The sequence below is a fragment of the Dama dama genome, chromosome 1 (assembly GCF_033118175.1).
Source record: "Dama dama isolate Ldn47 chromosome 1, ASM3311817v1, whole genome shotgun sequence".
Lineage (NCBI taxonomy): Eukaryota > Metazoa > Chordata > Mammalia > Artiodactyla > Cervidae > Dama > Dama dama.
Window position 1 is genome coordinate 77478315 of NC_083681.1, and position 15227 is coordinate 77493541.

General features: G+C 38.0%; 2 protein-coding genes across 2 annotated transcripts; both read right to left on the reverse strand.

Annotated features, from left to right (window-relative positions):
- Positions 1 to 2408: 2408 nt before the first annotated feature.
- On the reverse strand, positions 2409 to 3335 carry LOC133065947 (olfactory receptor 4C3D-like). Its single transcript, XM_061156530.1, has one exon. It carries the CDS (start codon positions 3333 to 3335, stop codon positions 2409 to 2411), a length of 927 nt encoding a protein of 308 aa, XP_061012513.1.
- Positions 3336 to 13996: 10661 nt separating this feature from the next.
- LOC133055804 (olfactory receptor 4A15-like) lies at positions 13997 to 14914 on the reverse strand. The gene has a single exon (XM_061140908.1). It carries the CDS (start codon positions 14912 to 14914, stop codon positions 13997 to 13999), a length of 918 nt encoding a protein of 305 aa, XP_060996891.1.
- Between the last annotated feature and the right edge of the window lie 313 nt (positions 14915 to 15227).

Here is a 15227-nt window from a genome sequence, read left to right on the forward strand (position 1 = left end):
CTGTAAATTGTGATGAGATGGTTGGATGGGATCACCGACTTGATGGACATGATTTTGAGCAGGCTCTGGGAGTTGGTGATGGACAGGGAAGCCTGGCGTGTTGCAGTCCATGGGGTCACAAAGAGTTGGACACGACTAAGTGACTAATCTGAACTGGAGATGTGACAGTGATAGAAGAAAAAATATTTTATAACCATTTTCAGACTATTTACAGTTAAAAACAAAGTGCCAGACCAGTTGTTTTGCTTCAGCAAAGATGAATTTATCATGTATTTTTCTACATGTCATTGCAAGTTTTTCTCTCTTTTTATTTAGTATTCAATATATTCTGCCTTGATGTTTGGTCTATATATAAAAATTTATCACCAATTCAGATACAGTGTTTAAATATTTATTCAATTATTAAATTGGATAATACTACCTATTTTAATACTGAAAATATGCTATGGCTGATGACACTGTAATTAATAAAACAGGGTAATATCATATGAAAGTTTCTCCTTGAATGAGTATTATATTCATACAATAGATTTCACAACAGAGATAATGACAATTTAATAAAGTAGTTACAGTCTTATTCAGTCCCTTCATGGATCACAGCCTTGTCTTGACAAAGCAATTTGCACAATTCAGTGAAGCTATAAGCCATGCCATGCAGGGCCACCCAAGATGGATGGATTATAGTGAAGAGTTCTGAGAAAATATGGTCCACTGGAGGAAGAAATGGCAACCCACTCCAGCATTCCTACCAGGGGAACTCCATGAACATATGAAAAGGCAAAAAGATGTGACACTAGAAGATGAGGCCCCCGGTCAGAAGGTATCCAATCAATATACTACCGGGGAAGCACGGAGGGCAATTACTAATAGCTTCAGGAAGAATGAAGCAGCTGGGCCAAAGCAGAAATGACACTCAATTGTGGATGCAGCTGGTAGTAAAAGTAAAGTCTGACGCTGTAAGGAAAAACATCGCATAGAAACCTGAATGTTAGGTCCATGGATCAAGGTTAATTGGATGTGGTCAAGCAGGAGATGACAAGATTGAACATGGACATCTTAGGAATCAATGAACTAAAAGGGACTTGAATTTAATTGAGATGACCATTATATCTACTACTGTGCACAAGAATCCCTTAGAAGTAATGGAGTAGCCCTCAGAGTTAGAAAAAAGAGTAAGAAATGCAGTATTTGAGCAATCTCTAAAACAACAAACTCATCTCAGTTTGCTTCCAAGGCAAACCATTCGACATCAGTGTAGTGCAAGTCTATGTCCCAACTACTGAAGCTGAAGAAGCTGAAGTTGATTGGCTCTGTGAAGACCTACAAGACCTTCAAGGTCTAACACCAAAAAAAGATATCCTTTTTATCACAGGGGATTGGAATGCAAAAGTAGAAAGTCAGGAGATATTCAGAATAACAGGCAAGTTTGGTCTTGGAGTACAAAATGAAAAAGGGCAAAGGCTAACAGAGTTTTGTCAAGAAAACACACTGGCCATAGCAAACACTCTTTTAAATGACCCAAAAGATGACTCTACATATGGACATCACCATATGGTCAATATCACAATCAGATTGATTCACTGCAGAACTAGACTGCAGCCATGAAGTGAAAAGACAATTGCTACCTGGAGGTAAAGCTATGACATACATACAGCATATTAAAAAGGAGAGATGTCACTTTGCACACAAATGTCCATATGGTCAAAGCTATGGTGTTTCCAGTACTCATGTGAGTGTTGGATCATAAAGAAGGCTGCATGCCAAAGAATCAATGCTTTTGAACTGTGGTGTTGGAGAAGACTCTTGAGACTCCCTTGGACTGCATGCAGATAAAGAAATCAATCATACAGGAAATAAACCCTAACTATTAACTGGAAGAACTGATGCTGCAGCTGAAGCTCCAATACTTTGGCAATCTCATAGAAAGGATCAACTCATTGGAAAAGACCCTGAGGATGGGAAAGATTGAAGTCAAAAGGAGAAAAGAGGCAGCAGAAGATAAGGTGGTTAGATAGCATCACTGACTCAATGGACATGAATCTGAGAAAATCCGGGAGATAGTGGAGGACAGAGGAACCTGGCATGCTACCATCCATGAGGTGGCAAAGAGCAGACACAACTTAGTGACTGAACAACAAAAACAACATGGGCTTTCCTGGTGGCTCAATGGTGAAGACTCTGCCTGCCAATGCAGAAGATGCTAGTTTGATCCTGGATTGCACAGATCCTCTGGTGAAGGAAATGACAACTCTCTCCAGTATTCTTGCCTGGGAAATCCCATGGACAGAGGAGTCTGGCTGGTGGCAGTCTATGGGGTTGCAAAGAGTTTGACATGACTTAGCAACTGAGTATTCACACTTAATCATCCCGATATACATAAATCATCACTTTATTGGCATTCTGAACACCTACACTACTCTTCTCTTCATCAGATTCCTCATGGCTTTTTTCACCTCTGTGTTTCTCACTGTGTAAATGATCGGATTTAACATGGGACTGAGGATTGCAGAGAACACAGTCACCCACTTGTCCACAGGGTACGTGGCCACAGGACGTGTGTAGGTGAACACACAAGGCACAAAAAAGAGCACCACTACTGTAAAGTGGGCGCCACATGTAGAGAGGGCTCTGCGCCGTCCTTCAGAGCCATGGGATTTCAGGGAGCTCAGGATGACTATGTAGGAGATGAGCAGCAGGGAAAAAATGAGCAAGCACATGCCCCCACTGTTAGCTGCCACCACGATTCCAGGTATGTAGGTGCTACTGCAGGCAAGTTCCAACAGTGAGAAGAAATCACACGTGAAGTGGTCAATGACATTGGGACCACAGAAGGTCAAGTCCGTCAAGAAAAGAATCTGCACAGTGGCATGCAGGATCCCCCCGATCCAGGCCACCACCACCAGGAGCGGGCAGAGCCCCTGTCCCATGATGGCCATGTAGTGCAGAGGCTTGCAGATGGCCACGTAGCGGTCGTAGGCCATGACGGTGAGGATGATGACCTCTGATGCTGCCAGGAAGTGTTCTAAAAAGACCTGAGTCATGCATCCTCGCCAGGAGATGGTTCTTCTTTGATGAAGTAAGTCAACAATCAATTTAGGGGTGGTAACAGATGTGAAGGAGGCATCTAATAAGGCCAAGTAAGTGAGAAGGAAGTACATGGGAGCAGAAAGCATGGGGCTGAGGGAGATGGTGATGACAATGAGCAGGTTGGCCAGCACAGTGAAGAGGAAAATGAACAGAAAGACAATGAAGAGTATTTTCTGCACATGTGGATTCTGTGTGAGTCCCAGGAGAACAAATTCTGTCACATTGTTGGGAGGCCTGAGGACATCCATTCAGTAAGCAACAGCTTCCTGGGATAAAGAATGATACTCACTAATCATGAAAGCCTTGTGATCTGACTTTCTTAGAACAAAATTGTCACTGTGCAACATGCCCTTGGAACTTTTGCCCTGTACTCATTTCAATTCTTTCTTATTTTCATCATGGTATTTTGCATCTCTTCAGACATCTAGTACCTGTCACCTATAAAACATCAGTAGGGCCACATTTGATGTGTAATTTGCCAAGAAAACACTGGGTTTCCTACATGAGATTTGGACTCTCCTACTGGTTCCAACTCCACAGGACTAAGTCACCTCAGTGCCCCGTGCTTCCCAAGCCCGACTCTGTCTGTGAGGTAACAAATAGCTATTTTCAGAGGTTTCTTGAAAGCTGAGAAGTGCTATACACAGGAAAGAGTTATTCTCTCTTCCATGAGAATTTATATTCCAACCCTCGGGTCAAACTGTAGAAAGAAAAAAATATGGTCAAGCAGTATCTATCACATGGAGGGAATTTAGTGCGGTGTGTTTAAGTCCTTGGAGACGCATGCTCCCTTGTACCTACCAGGACACATAAGCTATTCATCACTCACCAGAGTGCCTGGAATGTCTGCACTGCCTGAAGCCTGATGGGTGATGAGTAAGGGCTTGGTATTGATTGGCCATTCTCGAAGGGTAAGCATATGTCTGCTTCCCCAAACCATAAACTCAGCAGGAATACAAGTGCTCTTGTCCTCCAACTCTATCAGTAATCTCTCTACTTTATAAGAAACAGAAACATTTGAAAGGAAGCTACACTCCAGTGTAACGGTTTCTGACACACTCCCGAGAGTAACCATGAAAGTATTTAATTGCTTCTAAGAAAGTACACATGTTGGGTCACTTTTCTTGTGTGTTTGTTTATTAGTTTTTTTTTTATTCTTCAAACTTCTGCTCCACATACAATTTAGCATAGTCATATTCTATAAATTTATAGCTTTAGAAGACTTGGATTAAAACATAATCTCTTTCATAGATGTTCAACACACAAGGATCTATCAAGCATAGGAAATCCTTATTTTCAAAGCTTTAACAATAAAAATTTAACAAGGAGAACAGGAAAAAATACTCTGCTAGATAAATTAGAGCGATACCTAATACACTATACAAAAAACATATATATCAATACACCAACTATCAAAACACGTATAAAGTCCATTACTAACTATTAACTCCTACTACAGATTCTTTCATCAAACAAATATTTATTGAGCCCTTGCTGTGCACATTAATGTATGTTGCTCACATAAAATCATGAAAAGTGATGTTATTGAATGAACTTAATCCTTGAAATTGTATCATCAAAGCAGCAGCACACCTATCTGTGACCTGCACGACCTTCCCACCCCTTTCTGTTTCTGCTCCGTGCATCCTCATGCCTTCTCCTGTCTTCCCACAGCAGCCGTCTCCCATCACTCCTGGTTACAGGATGTGTTACTAATACAATGTGGGGTTATAAATTTGCCAAAGAGAAGAGAAATAAATATAATGAAACATATTCCATACAGCATGTCTTTTCAGAGATAAACAGAGAGAAACAGTATTTTTTCAATTTTCCAAGATGAAAATTGTATGCATATGTGGGAACACAATGCAACAGCTTCGCTGAACTCCTCCTTTGTTAGTGGGATCTCCCAGCAGATCACAGACGAGACGGTGTAAATAAAGTAAGAATTAGACACAATTCAAAGAAGTGCTTTACAAACAACTATGAAGAAAAATAAGTTACTTTTTAAATTTTTCTTTAGCTCCATAATACTTTTTTTAGGAATAAACCTTAATGTAAAATATTTTAAGGGAAACATCATTATGTACAAATATGGTCAACATAATCATTAACAGCTGTGGAAAATTTAGAAAGGGTGTGGAAGGAAGAAAAGCATAATGGAGAAAAGGACAATTAAAATATAGTGGATCTTTTTGAATAATATGCAGCTTTTAACAGAGATGCTTTTAAAAATTGTGCAATGTGAAAAAATTATCAGCTGTAATATTAACTGAGGAAAATTTTGGATGCATATTTAAATTGTATAGTTATTCTAACATCTCATTGTAGCTAATTGTATTATTAGCTCAACTAATTTAAATACATATCAATAAGAAAAAAAGAGTAAAATATTTGTACTTCTAAATTGCTAGTACTGTAGTCAACTCTACCTTTCTTGATGTTTTGCATGCTTAAGAAAGTTTGAAACCTCAGGTAAATTTGGATCAGGAGTGATGATATGATTTGCGACACACATTTATACCTGAGAATATATGATTGTGTGATTTCAAAAAATAATCTCACCAATGAGAGTGTCTGACCTAGCACCATGGCCAGGCCCCAGGCAGCTGTTAGTTCACCAGGAAAGAAGTGAAGTCATGAGATTAAAAATGCCAGCTCACTCAGTGTCTCTTGATGGCACCTTTGGATAAATCTTAAAAGCACTACCATGCATCCCATTTGTGGGTAAAGTCTAAGAAGTTTCTTATGTGTGGCTAATTGGAACTCATGGGTATTTCTCCACCATTAGCAGGTCTTGCTAACAACCAATTATTTCATAACAACATCAGAGAAATACTTTTATAGCATTTTTTTTTTAATTTTAAACTTCGTCTTTAAGTCTATGTGAAACCAGAGTGAAAAGTGTCACTCACTCAGTCATGTCCTACTCTTTGTGACTCCATGGACTGTAGCCAATCAGACTCCTCTGTCCATGGAGTCTCCAGGCAACAGTACTAGAGCAGGTTGGCATTTCCCACTCCAGAGCATCTTCCCAACTTAGGGATTGATCCCAGGTCTCCTGCACTTGGGCAGATTCTTTAAATCATAGTCAAAAGAGAAAAACATAGTAACAAGTTGACCACTTCTGGACTTGGATATTTGATAGTGAATAAGCTTAAATACAGAGTCTGAGTATTTGGTACTTATAAATTAAATGTTTTGGGGCATTGCTATTAGATTTTTAAATATTTATTATAATATTTTATTTTGATGAGATGGCTAAATAGCATGACCCACTCCATGGACATGCATCTGAGCAAACTCCCAGAGACAGTGAAAGATAGGGAAGCCTGGCATGCTGCAGGCAATGGAGTTACAATGAGTCGGGACACCGCTTAGCGACTGAACAACAATTTTATTTTAACTGATCTACCATTCATGATAGGCTGCTCTGTTGGCTCAGCAGTAAAGAATCTGTCTGCCAGTGCAGGAAATGAGTTCAATCCCTGGGTCAGGAAGATCCCCTGGAGAAGGAAATAGCAACCCATTCCAGTATTTTTGCCTAGGAAATCTCATGGACACAGGAGCCTGGAGGGCTAGAGCCTGCGGGAGAGCAAAGACTAGGACACGACCTAACGACACTACTAAACAACATCAACGACCACTCACGGCAGCCGTGATTTCTAAATACTGTATTCAGCTGTATGTTAAGTGATTGTTATGAACCTCATTATAAATTCAGCACTTCATACCAGATACATTTTATGGTACTTCTGCAAAGTAGTTGTTTTTTGTGTCAATTTTGGATTTAGGTTAACATGATAATGACGAAAATAAATCTATTTTTCAATTATATTCAGAGATAGTAAAATGCATTTGTCATTTAAATGTAATCTTATAATATCCATATAAGGTATTAAAATTAGGAAATAATATTCAGAATTGATACAGTAAAACATAAGAAAGGGAATACGAACACATTTACCATGAAGAAATAAGAAACCAGGCCATTAAAACCTGGGACAGGACTATTATCTTTCAATTATGTTTTATGACTAAAATATTGTGATATTCATACATTGCCACCAACTGCGAGGCCCATTATAATTATCTAGTAAAAGAGATAAAACTGATATTAAAATTTTTTGGTAACAAAATTCAATTCAATTCAGGAGTGCTTTTATATAAAGCCAAACTTACTAAAAGATGTTCAAATATGCTTTAATAAGAAGAAAAATAAATTGTAGATAACTCTAGATTGACTCCAGAGAATGTAGTCCTATGATCAGCATGTATCAATGGAGGAAAACATTTTAAGAAAACTAAAAACACATGACCAAACATAGTCTGACTGGACGCAGTAATATTATAGTTCTGCAATAATATCTGTGATAGCAGACAGTTTCAATGAGGATCGTAGTCTGTCTGAAGATCTATAAGGGTCGCCATGTGGAACTAGTGGTAAAGAATCTGCCTGCCGACGCAGGAGACTCAAAAGACATGGATTTGATCCCTGGGCTGGGAGGAATCTCTGGAGAAGGAAATGGCAACCTGCTTAAGTATGCTTGCCTGGGAAATCCCATAGACAGAGGAGCCATATGGATTTTGTTGAAACAATATCATGAAAATGTCTTGGACTATTCTTTGAACTCTGAAATGAAATCAGAATCAGATCAGAGAATCAGTATGTACCGACAAAATTATCATTCCTAACCTCAAAAACGTCTGAAATCCATACACAACAGCCCATTGAGCATCGTCCACCCTCTGCTTAAACAGAAAGGAAATATTTTTAATTGCTATGATACAAAAGAGGTTCTTATAAAATCTGGTATCCTTTGAAGTGGCTGAAAGAGCATCCGATTTTAACTTAGAAGGATGCAGATCTGAATACCAGTTCTGTCTCTGAAAGAGGATGGATTACTGAACTTTTTTGAACTTTGTTGTTCTTCATCACTAAAACAGGAATGATCACAATAAAGTTAAATCACAATAATACCTACCTTACAAAGGTGCTGTTAGTGTCAGGTGAGAGGTATGAGAAAGACTTTCTAGTGATAAACTATGAAAGTGTGAACATTATGATTGGAATAAAATCTCCATATTAGGTCATTTACTCTCTGAAATCGCATTTCTGTTTAATACATTCTAATGGCGTTTCTTTAACCTTCGTCCTTCAGCCCTTGACAATCAATATTCTACTTGCTGTTTCTGAGTTTTGCTTTAAATTACATGTAAATGGATTTTATATGAATCCATATAAGTGGATTCATACAGTATTGGTCTTTTTATTTCTGCTTATCCTTTTAGCATAATGCCCTTAAAGTCCCATCATGTTGTCACAAATGGCAAGATTCCCTTCTTTTGCATTACTGAATAACATTTTACTTATGTATATAAATACATGATATTCATATTACATTATTATTGTTTTATTTATATGTATATTTAATATGTTAGTTTATATAATATTATTCTTTTACAGCCTTATTTGTATTATGCATATATAACATCTTCTTTATCCACTCATCCAGCAGAGTACATTTTAGTTGTTTCCAGGTGTTGGTTATCATGAATAATGCTGCAGTGGACATGGATGCACTGATATCTTCAGATTCTTGACTTCATCACTTCTCGGCCTTTTGGCTAAAATCAAATGCAGATTCCTGACATCACGCTCTTTGGTTAATACACGAAAGTAGGATTGAAGAATTATATAGTAGTCATATTTAATTGCTTGAGAAACCTCCATAATGTTTTCTGTAGTGACTGAGCAAAATTATATTCCCATTACAGGAGTGCTCCATTTTCTCTACAACTTAAAAAGAATGCTGACTTCTGTGTATCTCATATAGTCATATCCTAACAGTTGTGAAGTGATACTTCATTTTTGTTATGATTTGAATTTGCCTGTTGATTAGTGATATTGAACACCTTCTTAAATTCCTATTTGTATAACTTCTTTGGAAAACTATCTGTTCAATTTCTTCACTCATTTTTAAATTGAGTTATTTGTTATACTACTAAACTGCAGAAGATGCATGCATATTTTAGATATAAATGCCTTATGAGTATATGATTTGTAAATATTTTCTCCATTCCATAGGCATTCTTTTCAGTTTGCTGTTTCCTCCCATGCATAGAAGCAGTCTGGTTTAGAACTTGAGATCCTGGACTTCAGGCTGATGTCACGATGGGATGTAACTTACCTGACCTGCTGGCTTTTGTCTCCTCTGCTTGGTGGCTCTGAGCTGCCCTTTTAGGGTTCTGACCATCTCACTGGACAGACAATATCCATATAGCCCTGCATCTACATGGAGAAGAAAAGAGCCCCAGGAAAACCCCATCTTTTATCCATCTCTACAAAGGCATCATTCTTATAAGCCCAGCAATATGCTAATGACCAGAGAGTGACCTTGGTCTGTGCCACTTGGAACAGAAGAATTGCTCAGTCATGTTCTCCCTAAATTAATTATGGCCAGATACAGAGCAGCGAATGGAAAGATACAGCCCTATGTGTGAATAGCTACAGGTTTGTGTGTGATCATACTAAATACATAAACACACATGCATACACAAACACATCCCTACTGGTAGTCAGATACCAATCCATGTGCTGTCATATACAGACCCAGGTGTTTTCACGTTTAGACACATACATGAAATTGAATTCAGACATACATATCACTGAATGTATACACACAAGCAGTCACAGAGATTCACATGAGTTTGGAAACAGATATGAATCTATGGTTGGATCCATACTTGTATGTTGTTGGATACCGACCAATAGATATTTGCAAAGAAATTGGCTTTAAGGTTTGTGCTCTAATACATGCCTGCAAAAGACACTGAGTCCTTTCTGACCAGCTCACTGAAAATGTGAATCAAATGTAAATAAGAAAGTCTTCTTTTCAAAATGTAGAGGAAAAAAATCAAGATTTGTATGCACTCTAATGGAGAAGATTACAAATTTTTATTTTGATGTCGATCCTTCACAGTATGTGTCTTATTCTAGATGGGATAACAAAATAATAACATACATCTTTGTCCTCAAAATAAATATGCTGTGTTATAACATGCTAAATGTATATTTTATGGGAAGTTTTCAAAATTTACATAATGAATCTAAAGTTTATAGGTGGAGGGGAAGATCAGGAAGGAGGGAGAGAAAGAAGAGGAGAAACTGCCCCAGAACTGAACTTTCTAGATGATGTAAAATTTGGTATATTAAATAGAAAATTTTCAAATTACCTGAAATTAATAATTATATTAAAGGATTATTTCCCTTGTTTGGATAAAATAGGCTAAGATATGTCCCCATTACAAACAAAAATAAACTCTAGATGGGTTACAAACTATACTTGGAAAAGTTATTGGAAAAAAAAACAAGATGTTGAAATTTATAAAGTCACTGGAAGGAAACAGAATTTTCCAAAAGCAATGTGATAGAAAAAAATTTAAAAAGTAGAATACTAAATTAATAGCTTAATTTTAAAATATTCATAGCTAGAACATGAGTAACATAATAAAGTATTCTAGCAAATTTCAAAGAGTAAATATTTCAAGAAAACATACATATTTAATGTAGAAAGAGTTAGTCAAAATTTATCAGTAAAAATTCTCACTCCAAAAGATCAAGAATGCAAGTAATTGACAAAGTGTATAGAGTGGATTGGGAAGAACCCCTTGAGAAGGGAATGGCAACCCACAACAGTATTCTTGCCATGGACCAAGGAGACTGGTGGGCTACAGTCAATGGGGTTGCGAAGAGTCAGATATGACTGAGTGACTAACACACATATAGAGTGGATATTATGTATCATACATTGTGAGAGAAACAGAGAATGATGTAAGTTTCCTTGACTTTGGGGAACTTATAGATCAATAAACATAGATAGTTAATAAAGATATTTATCTCATAGCTTGAAATAAATACACAAATATGAAAAGTACTTAGCATCTCTCTTAACTCATTTGGATTACAATTGCATGACACCATAGACCAGAAGGATTAAATAATAAACATTTTTCACAGGTTTGGTGGCTAGGAAATCCAAGGTTAAGGTGCAGACAGACTCCATGTCGAGTTCCCCCACCTCATTCACAGACAGCCATCTTTTTCCTGTGTCGTCACATGGCAGAAGGGTTGAGAGAATTCTCTAATGTCTCTTCATAATGATTTTATGAACTAGTCATTACGCAAAGGGCCCACTTCCAAATACTTCCACATTAAACAGGAGTTAACTTATGCTTTCATAGAGGGAAAAAAACTTTAAGTCTATAGCAACATCCAAAAGTGAAGAAATAAATTACATATGTTTGAAAGAATCTTTTGATGAAGGTGAAAGAGGAGAGTGAAAAAGCTGGCTTAAAGCTCAACATTCAAAAAAAAAAAGAGAAAAATCATGACATTCTGTTCCATCACTCCAAGGCAAATAAATGGGGAAAAAGTGACAGACTTTATTTTCTTGGGCTCCAAAATCACTGCAAACAATGACTGTAGTCGTGAAATTAAAAGACACTTGTTTCTTGAAAGAATAACTATGACAAACATAGAAGGAACATGGAAAAGTTGATTTATTACTCTGCTGATAAAGTTCTGTATAATCAAAGCTATGATTTTTATAGTAGTCATGTACAGATGTGAGAGTTGGACCATAAAGAAGGGTGAGCACCAAAGAATTGATGCTTTTGAACTGTAGTGTCACAGAAGACTCCTGAGAGTCCCTTGGACTGCAAGGAGATCCAACCAGTCCATCTGAAAGGAAATCAGTCCTCAATATTCATTGGAAGGACTAAAACTGAAGCTGAAATCCCCATACTTTGGCCACCTGATGCAAAAAACTGACTCAATGGAAAAGAACCTGATGCTGGGAAAGATTGAAGGCAGGAGGAGAAGGGATGACAGAGGATGAGATGGTTGGATGGCATCACCAACTCGATGGACATAAATTTGAGCAAGCTCTGGGAGTTAGTGATGGACAGGGAGGCCTGGCGTGCTGAGGTCCATAGAGATGCAAAGAATTGGACACAACTTAGTGACTGAACAATAACAAGAAACCCAAATACTTGATTTTATTTGGTCACTAGCATTGTTTTGTGAAGACTTTGAGATAAAATAAACTCCATGTAAATGGGGTAAAAATCAGGATACGAGGTTGCTTATAGGCTGATTTACTAGTGAAAAGCACACACTGCACCATATCGTTGCTGCTGCTGCTGCTAAGTCGCTTCAGTCGTGGCCAACTGTGTGACCCCATAGATGGCAGCTCACCAGGCTCCCCCATCCCTGGGATTCTCCAGGCAAGAACACTGGAGTGGGTTGCCATATTCCTTCTCCAATGCGTGAAAGTGAAGTCACTGAGTCGTGTCCGACTCTTCGTGACCCCACGGACTGCAGCCCACCAGGCTCCTCCATCCATGGGATTTTCTAGGCAAGAGTACTGCAGTGGGGTGCCATTTCCCTCTCCGGCGCCGTATCATTAGGTCCTCGTAAATCTAGGTTGAATAAAGGAGGCAGAATAATAAGCTTCTTTGATCACATGCTTCTGACCATACTCAGTTCAATTCAGTTCAGTCGCTCAGTCGTGTCCGACTCTTTGCGACCCCATGAATCGCAGCACACCAGGCCTCCCTGTCCATCACAAACTCCCAGAGTTTACTCAAATTCATGTCCATCGAGTTGGTGATGCCATCCAACCATCTCATCCTCTGTCGCCCCCTTCTCCTCCTGCCCCCAATCCCTCCCAGCATCAGGGTCTTTTCCAATGAGTCAACTCTTCGCATGAGGTGGGCAAAGTATTGGAGTACATACTAGAGGCAGATAATATTTTCTTTCAAGCCTGATTCAGAGAAGGATTTTATGAATGCTGTTTCTGTCAAATAAAACAATATACCCTGGCTTCCTTATTACTTAGTAATCTGTGTTTCATTGATAAGAGTGATAAGAATGACATATCTTGTCAGCATCTTTCTTAACAGTGATATCACCCAAAATATCTGATGTCAAGTTCTGTAGTGCATATATGAAAGTCATGGATCATAGAATATGATAAATTTACACATGGAAGGCTGAGCCTGAATCTCGAAGGTTATGGAACAATAATATGCAAAAAAGGAAAAGAGAATATTGGGGAAAAAAATCAGAGTTTTTTGTTTCCAGGTATTTTAAACTATCTGGGAAAGTGAATGGCTCATTTTCAAGAAAATGTAACTCCAAAGATGTTAAACTTGAGGAAATAATATGACTACCCAACTGAAAAATAAGTAAGATTTGGTTATTTTTCTGCATAAAACTGTTCCTTCAGGTTATTTTTACAAACATAGCATCCTTATTAATACTACAACTCTGAAACATTCCCTAATCTTACCATGCTAAGCAAAATAGAAATAATATATATAAAGTATCTTTCAGATACTTGTGTGTGGTGGGACAAACCAAAATTTTCTGTCATATATTTAAAAAATTTTTTTTCTGAAATCTGTAATGAGTTCTATTAATTCTGAAAAAGATTGTATTATTTAAGAGAGAAAAATGAGAAAATATTCCCCTGATTAAATAAATTTACAGTATTAGTTTTAGCTTAACTCGTCATATAGAACATATAGCTGTAATATCAATAAACATATTTATACCCTAAAAGTATACATATTTTCCACAAGAAATTGTGGAAATCATAAAAATGTATTTCAAACTAAATATATAATTTGAACTAAGATAATATGAAAGCATTATATATATATATATATATATGTATGTATATATAGTATGACCACTGGACCTATTTAAGTAAAAAATGTTTTTCATCACAACCAAGTTATTCAATCTAAGGAGACATTTACTACAGTTAAAAAAAATCACAAGTGACTTTCTTGGGAAAGAGCATTTATTCAAGAAAAAGAATTGATACATTCCCTTGCTGCCTCATTTTCTTTTTCTGATCCATAGCTTTTTTATGGCATTTTGCATCTCTCCATTTCTCAGTGTATAGATCAGAGGGTTCAACATAGGGGTGACGATGGTGTAAAACACTGCCAAGTATTTATCAATGGGCAAAGTGGAAGGAGGTCTCACATACAGAAAAATACAGGGCACGAAGAAGAGGACCACCACAGTGATGTGGGAGCCACAGGTGGACAAGGCTTTGCGCCTCCCTTCCTGACTGAGATCCTTCAGGGAGCGCAGGATGACCCCATAGGAGATGAGCAAGAGTGTGAAGAGGACCACACATATTACCCCGTCATTGGCCAGCACTGTGAGGGCAATAATGTGGGTGTCAGTGCATGCGAGTTTTAACAAGGGGTACATGTCACAGATGAAGTGGTCAATGACATTGGGGCCACAGAAGGGAAGGTTGTAAACAAAGAGTATATGAACGATAGCATGTACAAACCCACCAGCCCAGGGCAACAGCAGCAGCAGAACACACACTCGCTGATTCATGATTGTCAGATAATGCAAGGGCTTGCAGATGGCCACATAGCGGTCATAGGCCATGACCACCAGGAGTAAAATCTCAGCACCGCCAAATAAGTGCTCTGTAAACAGTTGGGTCATGCAAGCTCGAAATGAAATGGTTTTCTTCTCATAGAGTAAGTCTACAATCATCTTTGGGGTGACCGTAGTAGAATAAAGAGTATCCATACACGATAAGTAGCCAAGAAAGGAGTACATAGGGGCATCGAGGGCCGCGCTGAACACCACAGTCAGGGCAATGAGTAGGTTGCCGACTGCTGTCATAGTGTAGGTGAGCAAGAACACGACTAATAATATTTCCTGACCCTGGACACTCTGAGTGAGCCCCAAGAGGACAAACTCAGTCACATTGTTCCCTTCTTCCATAGGTGCTTCTAAATGTTCTCTCAGAGCTCAGGCAAAATTACCTGCAAATATAATTAGTATTAATATGACTGACTTCTTCACATCTTAAGATAATTTGTTCAATCAGTGAACAAATAAGCAATCTGGTTTATTATGTTCTGGTATTTTTCAGATATTATAATACAAGGCATATCAAAATGTTGTCCCTAAACTCGGCATTCTTACAGACTAACGGGAAGGCAAGTAATTAGAGATATATGTGGGAAAAGGACTCAATATTAAAGAAATGAATTGCCACAACTAGCTTTCCTTCTGGAAGTTAATTAAATTGTAC